Source organism: Bombyx mandarina, chromosome A1, assembly GCF_030267445.1.
Source record: "Bombyx mandarina strain Sakado chromosome A1, ASM3026744v2".
In the NCBI taxonomy this organism is placed as follows: Eukaryota; Metazoa; Arthropoda; class Insecta; order Lepidoptera; family Bombycidae; genus Bombyx; species Bombyx mandarina.
The window spans coordinates 10750473-10766951 of record NC_143234.1 but is presented as its reverse complement, the minus strand read 5'-3'; the positions used below and the strand labels follow the sequence as shown (position 1 = coordinate 10766951).

Sequence of the window (16479 nt, the reverse complement as noted above, 5' to 3'; positions counted from 1 at the left end):
ACATGCACCTACCTAAGATTATAGAAAGAGGAGATTTCCTAAAGACTTTAGCTCGTTCGCTAGTTCTCCCCCATATTCAGAGACGCGTAGTCTGCAGTCAATTACCGAGGGAGTTACGATTCATGATAAAGCAAATTCTGGGTGACGATATGGTCGAAGAAGATGTCCAAAGTCGTGAAACTAGTCAAGGCAAAAGAAAGGCATGCAGGATTTGCCCACCCAAATTGCACAGAATGACTGTGTACACATGTGTCGGGTGTTGCGATCAAGTCATTTTTCGAAGTTGTAAGTGGATTTTGTTTTGTGATATCTGATAGAAAAAATATGAAATTTACTAAAATTAGTATGTGTAATCAGATTAATATACACCACTATTATTAAATTAGTACAAAAAACTGGGCTCTAAGTATTTTTAACTAATCATATTTGTGTAGTCTATACTTAATATACTTATACTTATATAATATATAATATATATAATATAATAATATTATAAAGAGGAAATATTTGTTTGTTTGTTTGTTTCGAATAGGCTCCGAAACTACTGGACCGATTTGAAAAATTCTTTTTCCATTACAAGCCGACATTGTCCCTGATGAACATAGGCTACTTTTTTTTTATTTTTTTTTTATTTTTTGGTTTCATGTGTTTTAATGTTTCCGAAGCGAAGCGAGGGCGGGTCGCTAGTTACAAAATAAAAAACACTAAGTCTCAAAACTGTCCACAAAAATACGTAATAATTGGTAAATGCTAAATTACTAAATCAATGACCGATAGTAGGTACGTGCGGCAGGGTTTGAGTACCTACGGGGCGCTGCTCCATTGATAAATTCCGGGAAACTCAAGTCGAAGCCCGCCACCCCTTGTCCCTCTGCGCCCGCGCCGCGCCCCGACGCAACAAAAAACAGTACTAAATTGTAAGCGGAAGTGTTGTCCGCATGCTTTTTTTTTCGTTGCAACAGTTGTTTGTTTAAGTTTTCCCTGATACGATGGCTTATCAGTTCACATCACGGGAGTATGTAGCTATGCTTCGTGCGTACTTTTTGAGTGGAGAAAACGCGAGTGCAGCTGTACGTATGTACAGGGAAGACACCCGAACGCTCGACAGCCAAATGTGCGAACCGTGGTAAATGCAATGGGGATGTAATGGGGCAAATTAACACCAACCCTACCTGCACGTGGTACACCCTGCTGATTGATAGATGGCGGAATAACCATCAACAAAAACCGCTCGGTGCGGAAATCTCCTGGCCGGTAAGGGGCAGCAGCATTACCGGTGCAAGGTACAGAGTACTGCGATCGCCAACCCGCCTGCCAAGCGTGGCGATTACGGCACAACCCCCCCTTATGACAGCTACAAATATCGCCGGGACGCCTCCCTGAGACTTGGAGGCGGAAGTAGGGATGGCCATCTCAAATCGATTAATCGAAGAATCGATTTCTCGGACCAAATAAATCGATTTTTTAAATCGATATGTCGTACTGAATCGATTCAGTGAATCGATATTTTACCCTTGAAAATCGACTTTCGATTTTTTCCGTTTTGGTAAAAAAAAAAAAATATTTAGAATTAGCTGAATGTACTCACAATATTACGGCATTGCCAGTTAAATGTTTAATTACTTAAAAACTCGCGAGATGGCGGTATGTTTAGTTTTCGTCGCTTCTCTTTAGTAAAAAAAAGATACGTTGGAAACCTTTGACTTTGTTGATTGATATTGCGTCATTGTTTTGTCTTGTTATTATTCATTCATTTGTTTATATATATGCCTTGATTGGCTGATTGTTGTAATATACATACTGTGAAATAAATATTTATTTCTATGTAGTGTTTTTTACGGAATAATAATCAATTGAGAGTAAGTATAACGCTTTTTATTTTTTACTTTGATGCTATTTTTTTAAGTTTGTTCTATTAGTTGCTATTATTAAATCTAATCGTGTATCTAAGTCATTTAAATTAGTTTACATATGAATAATCAATTATGAGCATTGAAATAACTAGGTGGAATTCTTAATTAATAAAGTGTTCATATTTTACTATTACTTGGTGTCCATTCATCTGTATAACCTCAAATTGTTTATTTTGTTTACATAAAAAATAATAAAGCTCTCGTTTTTTTTTTTTAATCAACTGCCGATTTTACTCCAATTTTACCTTAATTAAGTGAAATCAGTTTAAGCAGAAAGAAACCTGCGTGCCGTAAATGTTAATTTTTTATGCATGAAATGTTAAACTATTTTTTTATATTGAAAGAATTGATGCTGACAGGATTTTAACTTTACTTTGAATATTACTTGAAGATAGTAACTACTTGCTAAAAATTTTGTTGTTTTACAAGTTTAATGAGGAACAAATTTTTTTTTAGCATGTCGGGTAAAAGTGATATATGGAATCATTTCATAAAAAAAGAATTAGGAGGCACATGCAAATCCCGAGGGACCTGGGCGGGCCCCCCGGCGCGCACTCTGCGTGGCCGGGTGCTCCGTCTGTGGGGGAGTTTTGCTGGACTTCCACCGGGCGCGTCCGTAGGTGGCGGATAACGGGATCCTCTGGGAACAGTCCCACTCCCAGGGGTATCGTCCGATCTTTTTCGTTGCAAGGATTTCTAGGTGTTAGGTAGGTAGGCTAGGTGTAGGAGTAGGGTAGCCTAGTTAGGCTTTGCAACGAAAGAGATAGGATGACGCGGACCAAAACCAGCAGGGGGAGTTGCGGGCTCTCCACGCCCTTCACTCGCTGAAGGGTGTTCCTCCTGGAGACGCTCGGGCTCCCTCTCTCTTCCCCTTCTTCCCCTTTTTGTTTTTTCGGGTGACGTCCGACCCGTTTCGGACCTAACCCATGGGTGATGGTGGGCCACTTTTGGCCTGCCCTTCGATGGAGAAGTGAGCCTGCGTTGCTTACGCATCTTCCGGCCGCTGGTCGCCATGTCCCCGGCTTCGGCTACAGGGGCACGCCCTCCAGAGGGGGGTACCGGTATACCGGCGTGGCTTCGTCGTAGTTGCTCTCTTGAGCGTCGGGCGGTGGTCTGTCGTGTTGCTCGTTGCACTCGGCGGGCCGCCGGCCAACCCGTAATCCTCACCGCGTGGGGGACGGGGGCTGCTGCCGCGAGGCACGGGGCCGCGAGGACGTAAACCTCTTTAAAAAATGCCCCAATCCTAAGCTCTGGTGCCCGGCGATGGGATGAATGGCTGGAGGGAGTCCAGTCCCAAGGGTACCAACCAGATCCCAGGGGACCGACCCCTGGTTAATCAAAAAGGAAAAATGAAAATGGCAACAGTTAAAGAATTATTACCCCAGGAGGGTACCTCCCGCTCTGCGGGGGGAGAATCCCTCCGTGCGGTCGAGCGATCGGCCGCACGCTGCCCCACCGTTTCTGGGGGGGGCAAACTTTGTCAAGACGAAGGGGGCGACGGCACGGGTCGCGTAAGGGACCGAGTTCCCACCGTGTTACTGGAGCGCTGTGACAGCCTGATTTCCCTGCACTCGGCGCGAAGCTCCGCGAGGGGCGACGCGTCCAGTGGGAGGGAGACTCCGGCTCTGTTCGCCGATAATGTTCGGCAACGGACTCGGCGGAAGCGGAAGTCGGCTCGACGGCCGGCGTCCTCCGCTCCGTCTGACTCCTCGGAGGGTGAGCCTGCCAGCGCCAAATATATGGCGTTGGCGGAAGGGCCGGCGACTGCTGCGGCGTCGCTCGCCACTAATTGTGACGTTTCTTCCCGCGGACTGGATGCTGCCTCCTTGGCGCAGTCCAGGGCCGCCTGCCGAAAGGCACCGAATGGGACAGAGGTGGGAGAGGTCGAGCGACTAGAGCGCTCCCTGACGGAGGTGGGTCCCTATGACCCTCTCCGTAGATTAAACATTATTAAAAAACTTGTGTCCGCGGTGGCGACGAAGTCGAGCGCGGGCTTAAGGGGTGACTGCCTACGGGCCCTCAAATCTTCAGCCACCTCGATGGAGGAGATATTGGTGGAGGTGGTGGAGCGCACGACGGACAAGGAGAACGCGGACCTGCGGCGGGAGCTGGACCTTATGCACGCCCGCTTTGCGCAGGTGAGCGAAGAGAACGGCCACCTGCGAGCTGAAAACGGTCAAATCAAGGTTGACATGGCAGAGCTGCGCACGCTGGTCAATGACCTGATAGAGCAGCAGCGCAGCTCGGCCCCCGTTCCCCCTCCGCCCGAAGTGGAAGATGAAAGCGAGGCCGAAGAGCTGAGGCGGCGCCTCTTAATCTTGGAGGCACGCCGCTCCAAGGTGGAGCGTGCGAGGCCGCCCCTCGCTCACGAGGCGAAAGGCGCTGCCCCCATACCGGCACCCCGAAAGAAAATGGCCGCAAAAACATCTGGCGGTCCCAAAAAGGATGCGACACCAGCGGCACGTTCGGCCGCTTCGGCTGCTGCTCCGGCCAAACCCGGATCATCGGCAAAGGATATGGGGGCACCAAAACCCGCCCCCTCAAGGGCACCTATCACCGGCCAGCCCAAGACCCAGAAGGCCGCTCCTGCCCCGTCCAGCCTGCGAAGGTGGGGCCCGGCAGGAGTCGGAATAAAAAGAAGGGGGGCGTCAACGCCGCCAAACCGGCACCGACTCCCCAGCCCCGCCCACTGCCCCCGGCCCCAGCAAACATGGATGAGGCCTGGACGACGGTAGTGCGGCGTTGGCCTAAGAAAATGGCGGCGCCTCCTGCGCCGCGCCCCAAGCCCGCCCCTGCGGCCACCGCTCCCCGCCAAGAGGGTCGAGCGGAGCCGAGGGGCCGAAATGGACGAAGGAGGCCGCGCGCCCCGCGGTCGGCTGCAGTGGTAGTGGAGCTGCTGCCGGCCGGCAAAGAAAAGGGCATCACCTACCATGAGGTGATGACCCAGGCGCGCGGCGGCGTAAATGTGGACGCCCTCGGCGTGGAGGGGGGCATCAAGGTCCGGCAGACGGCCAACGGGGCCCGTCTCCTAGAATGCCCCGGCCCAAACACTAACGCCGCGGCCGAAAAATTGGCGGCCCGGCTGAGGGAGATCCTGCCGGACCCCAAGGTGGTGCGCATCGCGCGGCCCGTAAATATGGCGGAGGTGAAGATTACGGGCCTCGACGAGTGCGCCACGAAGGAGGAGGTCGCCGCGGCCATCGCGTCGCAAGGCAACTGCGCCCTCGCCGACGTCAAAGTCGGGGAGCTCCGGGCGACGTACTCCGGAACCCGGACGGCGTGGGCGCGTTGCCCCATCGCAACGGCGAACCTCCTGGCCACCCCTCCACAGGGTCGGCCTTCGGACAGCCCAGGATGGCTGCGCGTGGGCTGGGTAGTGGCCCACGTGCAACTGCAGGAGAGCAGGCCGTGGCGTTGTCTTCGGTGCTTCGGCACCGGCCACGGCCTCGCCAAGTGCCCCTCGACCGTGGACCGCAGCGGCTTGTGTTTCCGCTGCGGCCAACCGGGGCACAAGGCAGCCTCCTGCACCACAGCCGCGCCGCACTGCGTCTTGTGCGACGCGGCTAAAAGGAAGGCCGACCACCGGGCCGGGGGCCCGGCGTGTAAATCCGCCCCCTCCTCTACCAAAACGAGGAGGGGCGGAAAGAAAAATAAAAAGAAGGAGAGGCCGGCTGCAACAAGGGCAGCCGGCGAGTCAGTTCCCGCCGCGGCTATTGTCGAGCCGCAGGGCGGGACAGACGAGGGAGCGATGGACGTAGCCTCGTAATGGGTTGCGTCCACCGCTTCCTCCAGTGCAATTTGAACCACTCCGCCAGGGCACAGGATCTCCTCGTCCACACCATGGCGGAGTGGTCAATCGACGTCGCTGTCGCCGCGGAGCCGTACTTCGTCCCCACCGACCAGGACTGCTGGATGGGGGACGTCGACGGCTCCGTGGCCATCGTACTAAGACAGTCCGCGGCGTTACCCCCCTTGGATATGGTGGCCAGGGGACCCGGGTACGTCGCGGCTAGGATCGACGGGACCGTCGTGATCGGGGCGTACTTTTCTCCGAACAGGAGCCTCGCTGAATTCGAACGGTTTCTGGGCGGGCTCGAGGCGCTTTTACACCGCCTCGGGTCCCGCCCAGTCATCGTCGCGGGGGACCTCAATGCCAAGTGTACGGCTTGGGGCTCCCCCCGCACGGATTCGCGAGGCGAGGCCCTTTCGGAGTGGGCGATCGCGACCGGCCTCTGTCTCCTAAACAGAGGCACGGTCGCGACTTGCGTGCGGTGGAACGGGCAATCTCACGTGGACGTGACGTTCGCGTCCCCGTCCGCCGTGCGCCGCACCCGCGGCTGGCGCGTACTGGAGGGGGCGGAGACGCTCTCGGACCACAGATACGTCCGATTTGAGCTCTCTGCCTCCTCCTTGTCGTCGTCGTCAGCCGCGGGCGCCCGCGGCGAGGAGGAGCTCCCGCAAGGTGCGCCCCGTTCGTTCCCCAGGTGGGCCTTGAAACGGATGAACAAGGAGTTGCTGATGGAGGCGGCCGCTGTTGCTGGAGGGGCGCCAAAACCCGCGCGGCTCGCGGACGTGGATGCGGAGGTCGACTGGTTCCGGGGCACCATGGCAAACATTTGCGATGCCGCCATGCCCCGGGTCGGCCCCCGAGCACCACGTGGGGGTGCGTTCTGGTGGTCGCCCGAGATCGCAAGACTCCGAGAGGAGTGCGTGAGGGCGCGCCGCCGGAGCGCACGCCACCGCCGCCGCCGTCGTCGCGACGCTGCGTTCGCGGAGACGGCGGCCCAGCTGCACGCTGACTGTCGTCAAAAGCAGACGGCGCTGCAGCTGGCCATCGGCGAGGCCAAGAAGCAGAGCATGAAGACTCTCCTGGAGTCGCTCGATGAAGATCCCAGGGGGCGCCCATACAAGATGGTTCGCAGGAAACTGCAGCCGTGGGCGCTCCCGGTGACCGAGCGGCTCCAGCCTCGGCAGCTGCGGGAAATAGTTTCAGCGCTTTTCCCGCCGGCAGCGGGGGGGGAACTTTGAGCCCCCCAGATGGACGCCACGTGGGGCACGCCTCCGCGTCGCCCCAGCGTTCCCGCTGCCGAGGAGCCCCCGCCCCCTATCACGGGGGCGGAGATCCATGCGGCCGTGTCCAGAATGAGAGCGAAGGACGCGGCCCCCGGCCCTGACGGCGTTCACGGCCGGGTCTGGAGCTTGGCCTTCGAGGCCCTAGGGGACCGGCTCGGGGGGCTTTTCGAAGCGTGCCTCGAGTCGGGACGGTTCCCGTCGAAATGGAAGACGGGCAGACTGGTCCTTCTGCGGAAGGACGGGCGCCCCGCGGACTCACCTGCGGGATATCGCCCCATCGTGTTGCTGGACGAAGCGGGCAAGATGCTCGAGAGGATCGTCGCGGCCCGCATCGTCCGGCACCTGACCGAGACGGGTCCCGATCTTTCGGCGGAGCAATACGGCTTCAGAGAGGGCCGCTCGACGATCGACGCGATTTTGCGCGTGCGTGCCCTCTCCGACGAAGCCGTATCCCGGGGCGGGGTGGCGATGGCGTTATCCTTAGATGTAAGGAACGCTTTCAACACCCTGCCCTGGTCGGTGATCGCGGGGGCGCTGGAGTATCACGGCGTCCCCGCATACCTCCGTCGACTGATCGGCTCCTACCTCGAGGGCAGGTCGATCCAGTGCATCGGACACGGTGGGGCGATGTACCGCTTTCCGGTCGAGCGCGGTGTTCCGCAGGGGTCTATCCTGGGCCCCCTGCTGTGGAACATCGGCTACGACTGGGTCCTGCGGGGCGTCATTCGGGGTCCCCTCCCCGGGCTGAGCGTAATTTGTTACGCCGACGACACGTTGATCGTGGCTCCGGGGAGGGACTACCGGGAGTCTGCCCGTCTGGCGTGCGCAGGCGTGGCACACGTCGTCACTAGGATCCGACGGTTGGGGCTCGAGGTGGCGCTCGACAAAACCCAGGCCCTGTTATTTCACGGGCCGGGACGAGCGCCGCCTCTGGGTGCCCACCTCGTGATCGGAGGCGTCCGCGTCGGGGTCGGGGTGACCGGTCTTCGGTACCTCGGCCTCGAACTGGACGGTCGGTGGAACTTCCGCGCTCACTTTGAGAAGTTGGGCCCTCGACTGATGGCGACGGCCGGCTCTTTGAGCCGGCTGCTTCCAAACGTCGGGGGTCCCGATCAGGTGGCGCGCCGCCTCTACATGGGGGTGGTGCGGTCGATGGCACTATACGGGGCTCCCGTATGATGCCACGCCCTGACCCGCAAGAACGTAGCGGCGCTGCGACGTCCGCAGCGCGCGATTGCGGTCAGGGCGATCCGAGGATACCGCACCGTCTCATTCGAGGCGGCGTGCTTGCTCGCCGGGACCCCACCCTGGAAGCTGGAGGCGGAGGCGCTCGCTGCCGATTACCGGTGGCGTAGCGACCTTCGCTCTAGGGGGGAAGGGCGCCCCGGCGAAGGAGTAGTTCGAGCGCGGAGGCTCCAATCTCGGCGGTCCGTGCTGGAAGCGTGGTCTCGCCGCTTGGCGGACCCGTCGGCCGGCCTCCGAACCGTCGAGGCGGTCCGCCCGGTTCTCGCGGACTGGGTGGGCCGCGACCGCGGATGCCTCACCTTCCGGCTAACGCAGATGCTTACCGTTGTTTCGGCCGGTACTTGCACAAGATAGCCGGAAGGGAACCGACGGCGCAGTGCCACCACTGCGCGGACCGCGACGAGGAAGATACAGCGGAACACACGCTGGCGCGTTGCTCTGGATTCGACGAGCAACGCGCCGCCCTCGTCGCGGTCATTGGAGAGGACCTCTCGCTGCCGCGCGTCGTGGCTACGATGCTCGGCAGCGACGCGTCCTGGAAGGCGATGCTCGACTTCTGCGAGTCCACCATCTCGCAGAAGGAGGCGGCGGAGCGAGAGAGGGAGAGCTCTTCCCTTTCCGCACCGATCCGTCGCCGTCGAGCCGGGGGCCGGAGGCGGGAATACGCCCGTACGTCCCGGCCCCTGTAGGTGGCGGCCTCCCCCCGGTGAAGGTCAAGGGGCGACCTGAGGGGGTGAGGCCGCGCGGCGCGCTACCAGCACTCTAGCGCGCTGCCGTGGAGTGAATAGAGCGACCGGTCGACGGTGTATCGCGTCCCGACCCGGCAGGCTGGTTCTGGTCCAGCGGGGTATTCCGGGACACCAGCGGCACCGTCTGGGCGGCCCGACGGGCTGCCGTACCGAGACGGCCGACGTTTCAGAGCCTTCGATTCGCCTCGAAGGCTCCGTCGGCTGGGCGTCCTTGGGGTGAGCCGTCTGGTTGTAGTGTTGACCGCGGTAGCCCCCCTACCTCATCCGGGTTCTGACCTCGGAGGGGATCGGACGTCGGGTGTAAGAGTGCAGGGGAGTCGTTTAGTGGGTGGGTCCTAAAATCCTTGGGCCCGCGGTCTGCTCACAACACCATGCAGATCGTTGAGTCTCACATACCCCGCGCGCCCCTCTTGCGCGGGGACCTCGTAGGAGGTTCGGCCCTCTACCCGAAAAAAAAAAAAAAAAAGGCACATGCAAATATTGTCACCAGGAAGTAAAAACTAAGGGAAACACAACAAACTTGCGTAATCATTTATTAAGACGCCATCCAACAATTAAGACCGTAAGTCTCAAAAAGAAGAGTGAAAGTGGTGGTGGTAAATGTGATAATGCACAAAATGGTGATGGAAATGAACAAATCAGTGAAACCTGTATTCTTTATGACACATTCTTTGTTTTCCAATGTACTGAGTTTGAAAAAAATAAAAATCAATGTTCAATAAATCAAAATAACTATGTTTTCTTTTTTTAGGTTGATGATACGACGTTAGATATTGTGCCAGTTCCAGATTTGCAAAATGTTGATAATTCGGATACTGAAAGTGTGGCTTCTTCTACTGCCTCTACATCAGTCTTAAAACAGCAAACATTGACTTCTTGCTTAACAAATATAAAATCATTCGGAGGTAAGGCATGAAATCGAAATCTTTTTTGAATTCATTTTCAAGAAAGTGAGATGCGTACAAGATCGATAATTAGGATTTTTTAATTAATTTTCAGATAATGGTGTTAAGCGTGGTCAAATAACCAATGCAATAGTCTTCATGATAGCAAAAGATGGCTTACCTCTGAATACTGTGGAAAAAACAGGATTTAATTATTTAATTAAAGTAGTAGCACCACTATATAAAGTTCCAGCTAGAACAACAATCACTCACATGATTGACGATAAATATGACATTCTTTCGACACAACTTAAATTAAAAATACAAGAAGTAGAAGCACTGTCTTTAACTGCAGATGTTTGGACCGACTCGCATAATAGTCAAAGCTATTTAGGCTTAACTGGTCATTGTATATATGAAAATAAATTAATGAGCATAACTTTTGGTGCAACTGCTCTAACAAAACCACATAATGCCGACTGCTTAGCAGAAGTAATTACCAAAATGACAGAAAAATGGGGCATTACAAGTAATAAAGTGGTAGCGTTTATCACGGACAATGGCGCAAATATCGTTAAAGCTGTCACAAATGTTTATGGCAAAAATAAACACATGCCATGTTTTGCCCATACATTAAGCTTAGTAGCATCAAAACCATTTGACAATAAGGATGGACTGGAAGAAGCCAAGAATTTACTAACAGCTGTCAAAGATATTACTACATATTTTAAGCATAATACAAATGCTGCAGACGCTTTAAAGAAAGCTCAAGATCACCGAACAAAGCCTTTGGGGCTGATTCAGTCTGTATGTCCCCGATGGAATTCTGTTTTTTATCAATTGGAACGATTTGTTGAGTTATCTGAAATTATTGCGCCAATATTACTCAAGTTTCCTAAAGCACCGACAATGCTAACTGCACAGCAGTTAGAATTTATAAATGATCTTATAAATATATTGAGACCATTAGAAGTAATAACTAAAGAAATATCGGGAGAAGACTATGTTACAGCCAGTAAAATTATACCAATCGTATCTTGTCTGACAGGAACATATAATACGATGAAAACTTCAACTGACATTGGAGCTAAATCAAGAACTTTAATTATGGACGGTTTAAAGAAAAGATTTGGAAATATTGAACAAGTTCATTTGTTAGCTGCTGCGACAATTTTAGATCCTAGATTTAAAAAAATTCATTTTACTGACCATGTAGCCTGTTCTCGAGCAATAAATAGAATAAATACTTTAATTTTAGATATTCAGTCACAGCAACAACTTCCACAAAATAATAGTGAAGAATTCAACGCAATAGAAGGGACTGATTTAGAAAAAGGAATTTGGGATTTTCATAAGTTGCTTGTCAAAAAGCAACATGTAATACACTTGCACTGGAAAGTCAAGGCTTAAACGAAGAGTTTAAACACTATTTATCACAGGCAGTTGTGCACCTAAAGTATGATCCTATACTTTATTGGCAAGAACAAAAAAACTCTATTTATCACCATGTTCACTCAATAGCCGTGATGTATATGAGTATCGTAGGATCATCTGTTCCCTGTGACCGCCTTTTTTCGATTGCCGGCAACATCGCAAGTGATGAGCGGAACCGCTTGGATCCCATTAGACTTGACAAATTGTTGTTTTTAAAAAGCTTAGATATGAAGCATTGGGAACTATAAGCTATTGTTATCTACTCTCTTAACTTTTTAATGTTACAAATACATTTAGAAAATAAATGTCTTCTTTTATATCTGATCTGATATTTTGATATGGTAATAAAAATAATTGTAATTATCGAATTCCCTGAACTAATAAATCCCTGATTTTACTGATAAGAGATCCCAGAGATTGTTTATTATGGTATCATTTTTGTTTTTCATAAAATGGATTTATATTTACATTGTAAACACAAATTTGAAAAAAAAACGATTTTTTAGAAATCGATTTTTTAGACCTCGATTTTTTTATGAATCGATTTATCAGGTTACGATTCGAATCGATTTAAAAATCGATCTTTTTTGGAAAGAATCGCCATCCCTAGACGGAAGCGCTCGCTGTGGATTACGCGTGGCGTCCGCTCCAGGGGGGAGCTGCGTCCCGGCGCGGCGGAAGTTCGAGCGCGGAAGCTTCAATCTCGGCGTGCCGTGCTCGAGGCGATCCGCCTGACTGGGTGAATCGCGACCGAGGACGTCTCACCTTCCGAGCGACGCAGCTGCTCACGGGACACGGCTGTTTCGGTCGCTAACTGCTCCTCATCGCCCGGAGGGAGCCGACGCCGAAGTGCCACCACTGCAGTGGCTGCAACGAGGACACAGCGGAGCACACGCTCGCGTACTGCCCCGCTTTCGCGGAGCAGCGCCGCGTCCTCGTTGCAAAAATAGGATCGGACTTGTCGCTTCCGACCGTCGTGGCTACGATGCTCGGCAGCGACGAGTCCTGGCAGGCGATGCTCGACTTCTGCGAGTCCACCATCTCGCAGAAGGAAGCGGCGGAACGGGAGAGGGAGAGCTCTTCCTCCCTCTCGGCGCCGTGCCGCCGCCGCCGAGCCGGGGGCCGGAGGAGGCAGTCTCCTCCCGGTGATGGTCAAGGGGCGACCTAAGGGGGTTGAGGCTGCGCCGCACGCTACCGTCACTCTAGAGCGCTGGCACCAGGAGGACGGGACGGCGCGTCGGAGACTGCGGACTGCGATGCGGTCTGCATTTTCGTCGTCGCTGTCGTCGCCGAACATACTGTGGAAGAGCAACCCGGTCGGCGGTGTATCGCGTTCCGACCCGGCAGGCTGGTTCTGGCCCAGCGGGGTATCCCGGAACACCAGCGGCATCGCCCGGGCGGCCTGGTAGGGCCGCCGTACCGCGGAGACCGACGTCGTTGGTCGTCGACTATCGCCTCGACGACCCGTCGGTCGGGCGTCCTCGGGGTGGCGCCGCGTGTCAAGTTGTAGTGTTGACCGCGGGAACTCCCCTACTCTGACCGGGTTCTGACCCCGGACGGAGATCGGACGTCGGGTGTAAGAGTGCAGGGGAGTCGTTTAGTGGGTGGACCCTAAAATCCTTGGGCCCGCGATCTGCTCTCAACACCTGCAGATCGTTGAGTCTCATATACCCCGCGCGCGCCTTATGCGCGGGGACCTCGTAGGAGGTTCAGGCCCCGGCCTGAAATAAAATAACAAGCTACAAATAAAAAACGGCCCCCAGTTCTCGGCAGCTTTACTATCCCTGGCTACAGTAGCAGCCATGGTAACGGTAAGGCAGGGGGTGCGAAGAACGAGGTGATGACCCAGGCGCGCGGCGGCGTAAATGTGGACGCCCTCGGCGTGGAGGGGGGCATCAAGGTCCAGCAGACGGCCAACGGGGCCCGTCTTATAGAGTGCCCCGGCCCGAACACAAACGCCGCGGCCGAAAAATTGGTGGCCCGGCTAAGGGAGATCCTGCTGGACCCCGAGGTGGTGCGCATCGCGCGGCCCTTGAAGATGGGAGAAATAAAAATCACGGACCTCGACGAGTGCGCCACGAAGGAGATGGTCGCCGCGGCCAACGCGTCGCAGGGCAACTGCGCCCTCGCCGACGTCAAAGTCTGGGAGCTCCGGGCGACATACTCTGGAACCCGGACGGCGTGGATGCGTTGCCCCATCGCAACGGCGAACCTCCTGGCCACCCCTGCACAGGGTCGGCCTTCAGATAGCCCAGGATGGCTGCGCGTGGGCTGGGTAGTGGCCCCAAGTTTTCTGTTAGTGAAAACCTAAATTTATACAGTTTGCGCCTCTTCATTTTGGAGATAATGTTGCAAAAAGCTACAATGCATTTAGAACATAAATTGACCAAGATTGAGAAATTGAAAACTCGTGAAAAAGGGAAGGGAATCGCACAAGAATTATTAAAGAGGCGGCGGGTAAGGAATGCAAAGGATGCATAGAAAAAAAAGAGAGAGTAGCAACTCTTTATGAATGTGGAGTATTGGGTAAACAGTAAGGTCTCGTTACCAGGTCATAAAAACATACAAAAAAAATTTTACAAGCAGATAAATCAAGATAGTAGCACGGAATTTTTCCCTTGGAAGATACTGTCGACGGCTGCAACACAAGACGAGCAGAATTATATGTCTAGTATTCGTATAAAGTATCGAATTTCAAATAATCCTGTTATAAATCTTACTGAGATCGATTTTAAGAGAATTTATCGTTTTTCGAAGAAAACGTTTTAAGTTATTGTTAAACTAAAAAATTTAAGATCATCTCAACGTGTCAGCTTGGAAGTTTTAAAAACATCAAAATGTAGATAAACACAAATTAGTACCATATCCTAGGCAATTCATTTGACCTAGTTTTATATATGTTTCTCAATCTAGAAAAAACCCACTATTTTTCTATGTATCGGGATCTTAATAGCATCCAGTGAGAAGCGCAAAAATGTGTCCTAAAAGATATGTAGTATATATATTGAAGAAGTAAATGAAGCTCTAATATATAAGAATATGTTATGTAAATATATTAAGTTTCCAGACACTCTAACTGCCAGACAAGAAGTTAGTCGAAGGTATTAAAGATTTCATAACAAGACCATTAAGATGTTCTTGAAGAGACACTCTTCTAGAAATAAAAGGCTTAGTTGATCGAGGTATGAAGGAAGGTGAAATGGTTGCTCAACACTGCGGAAACATTACTATTTTTTCACGGAAAGACGTTAAATTATTGACCATGATATCTACCAATCACAATGCTGACATGGCACCTGGGCAGCGGGCAGGTGTAGCCTGTAACAAACCACTCGTAATCCACAGTTACAATAAGTACATGGGTGGGGTCGATTTGAAGGACCAGAATCTATCCATGTACTTATTGGAACGAAAAAGGGGCCTTAAGTGGTATGTCAAAGTCTTCAGAAGGCTACTAAGCATTAGTATATTAAATAGTTTTATAATTTATCGCTCAAACGTTGAAGATCATGTACGTAAATTAACACATCGGGCATATCGATATGCCTTAGCCAAAGCGTTGTCGCAGCGTCATATTTCCACGCAGCGTAACAGACCTGCTACAGAATATCCGCTCGGAGGAAGCTTAGATGATACAGAACATTTCCCAGATCATGAAGAAAATGATGATCGTGTTAGCAAAGGACGGTCACGCTATAAACGTATAGACAGGCTTAGAAATAAAAAGCGAACAGAAAGTAACATTAAATGTTCAAGATGCATCTACACGTCGAACCTACTCAGCGATATCTACATTTTGTGTTACATGTGTAACATCATCGTCACTAACAGCGCTTCGGGCGCACACGCCAACTACAGTGATTGCTACCTACAACAATCCCCTCTACAAAAATCGTTGTTTAATGTTCAATTATTATTGAATCTATATTTTTTTTACTGAATGTCAAAATAAAACGTATTTCCAAGGCGGCAAATGTGTTTCGGAACGAATAAAAAAAAAGAACTGTCAAATTTTATTGCGCCAAAATCAAAATATTCGCGGGCTGAACTAATAATATCTTGAAAGTGTTTTGGACTTGAGAAAATAAAATAACTGTATTTTGTTACGTGTTTTATATTATTTGGTAAGTATAATTTAATATAATAATATAATAAGCTGTAGAATATTAGCACAAGTACCTAAAAATTCCAAATAATCTAAAGGGAAATATTTTTGCCTATGGTCCTTATCCAGTGTATTCATTGTAGTATTATTATATGTAGTGCTTTATGATAATGTATGGGTTTCTTGTATTTTTATATAATTTACATTCGTGTTTTTTTGCAGAAATGGCTAAAAGAAGGTGTAGTGAATTTCATATTCGAGATGAAGAAATATTGCAGCTACTTATGGCAGATAATATTGACGTAGAAGATGACTTACAGTTAAGACGAAGAAGACCAGCAGTTCATAGCTCAAGATGTAGAAAATGGAACCGATGTTGTTGAAATTGAAGATTCTGTCCAAGAACCGATAAATCAAACCCCATTACCCACCTGTTCAGATACTTCAGAGACTATTCCTATTTTCAACTGGAAAAACAACTCATACGCTCCTCACACATTCAATGAAAGTGAATATGATTTTGGGCGCGTAATTACATTATCTGACCGGGATGGCATGTTGGTGCCAATGGACATTTTCATTGAGGTGACACAAATGGATCAGTTAGTGTCTAATATCATAATAAAAGAAAATGTCAAATACGCACATCAAAATGGAAGACCTTTGACAGTCAGTTTGGATGAAATGAAGGCATTTTTGGGCATGAATTTTGTAATGAGTTATCATGTTTTACCAACTCTTAGGAATTACTTGTCAACTGATGAAGATATGGGTGTACCTTTCATTGCTAATGTTATGGCAAGAACTAGATTTGAGCAGATTCGACAAAATGTACACTTCTCTGCAACAACAAACAATATTGTGTACAATCACTCACTCAATTACCTAGTTACTCAATTACCTATTACAAAACAACTGGCAAAAGCAAGGACAAAAAATCCTGAGGAATATGTTTTACTGTAATATGAGGATTATATTTATTTGTTTGATTCTATTTTTTGTTTGTAAGCATAATTGTCAATTATTTTTAAAAGTAAATTTTTGATTAATTTTTAATGTCTGTCCTATCAGGTTGA

The 16479-nt window shown here is 50.9% G+C and overlaps 2 protein-coding genes across 2 annotated transcripts; both read left to right on the top strand.

The window, feature by feature from the left end:
• The first annotated feature begins 493 nt into the window (after positions 1-493).
• Positions 494-4730, top strand: LOC114252215 (uncharacterized). Its single transcript, XM_028186721.2, has one exon. It carries the CDS (start codon positions 3182-3184, stop codon positions 4646-4648), a length of 1467 nt encoding a protein of 488 aa, XP_028042522.2. The 5' UTR covers positions 494-3181; the 3' UTR covers positions 4649-4730.
• On the top strand, positions 4669-12023 carry LOC114239362 (E3 SUMO-protein ligase ZBED1). Its single transcript, XM_089739781.1, has 4 exons — positions 4669-5245; positions 9367-9542; positions 9732-9885; positions 9980-12023. The coding sequence occupies exons 1-4, from the start codon at positions 4669-4671 to the stop codon at positions 11272-11274; spliced, it is 2202 nt and encodes a 733-aa protein (XP_089595907.1). The 3' UTR covers positions 11275-12023.
• The last annotated feature ends 4456 nt before the right edge of the window (positions 12024-16479 follow it).

Excerpts from the sequence above, each read along its gene's own strand:
- LOC114239362 (XM_089739781.1), top strand. The coding sequence starts at position 4,669 with ATGGCGGCGCCTCCTGCGCCGCGCCCCAAGCCCGCCCCTGCGGCCACC. Across the intron at positions 5,246-9,366 it reads CCTGGCCACCCCTCCACAGG|TCTCACATACCCCGCGCGCC; the intron begins GTCGGCCTTCGG and ends CAGATCGTTGAG. Across the intron at positions 9,886-9,979 it reads AAATATAAAATCATTCGGAG|ATAATGGTGTTAAGCGTGGT; the intron begins GTAAGGCATGAA and ends ATTAATTTTCAG.
- LOC114252215 (XM_028186721.2), top strand. The coding sequence starts at position 3,182 with ATGAATGGCTGGAGGGAGTCCAGTCCCAAGGGTACCAACCAGATCCCA.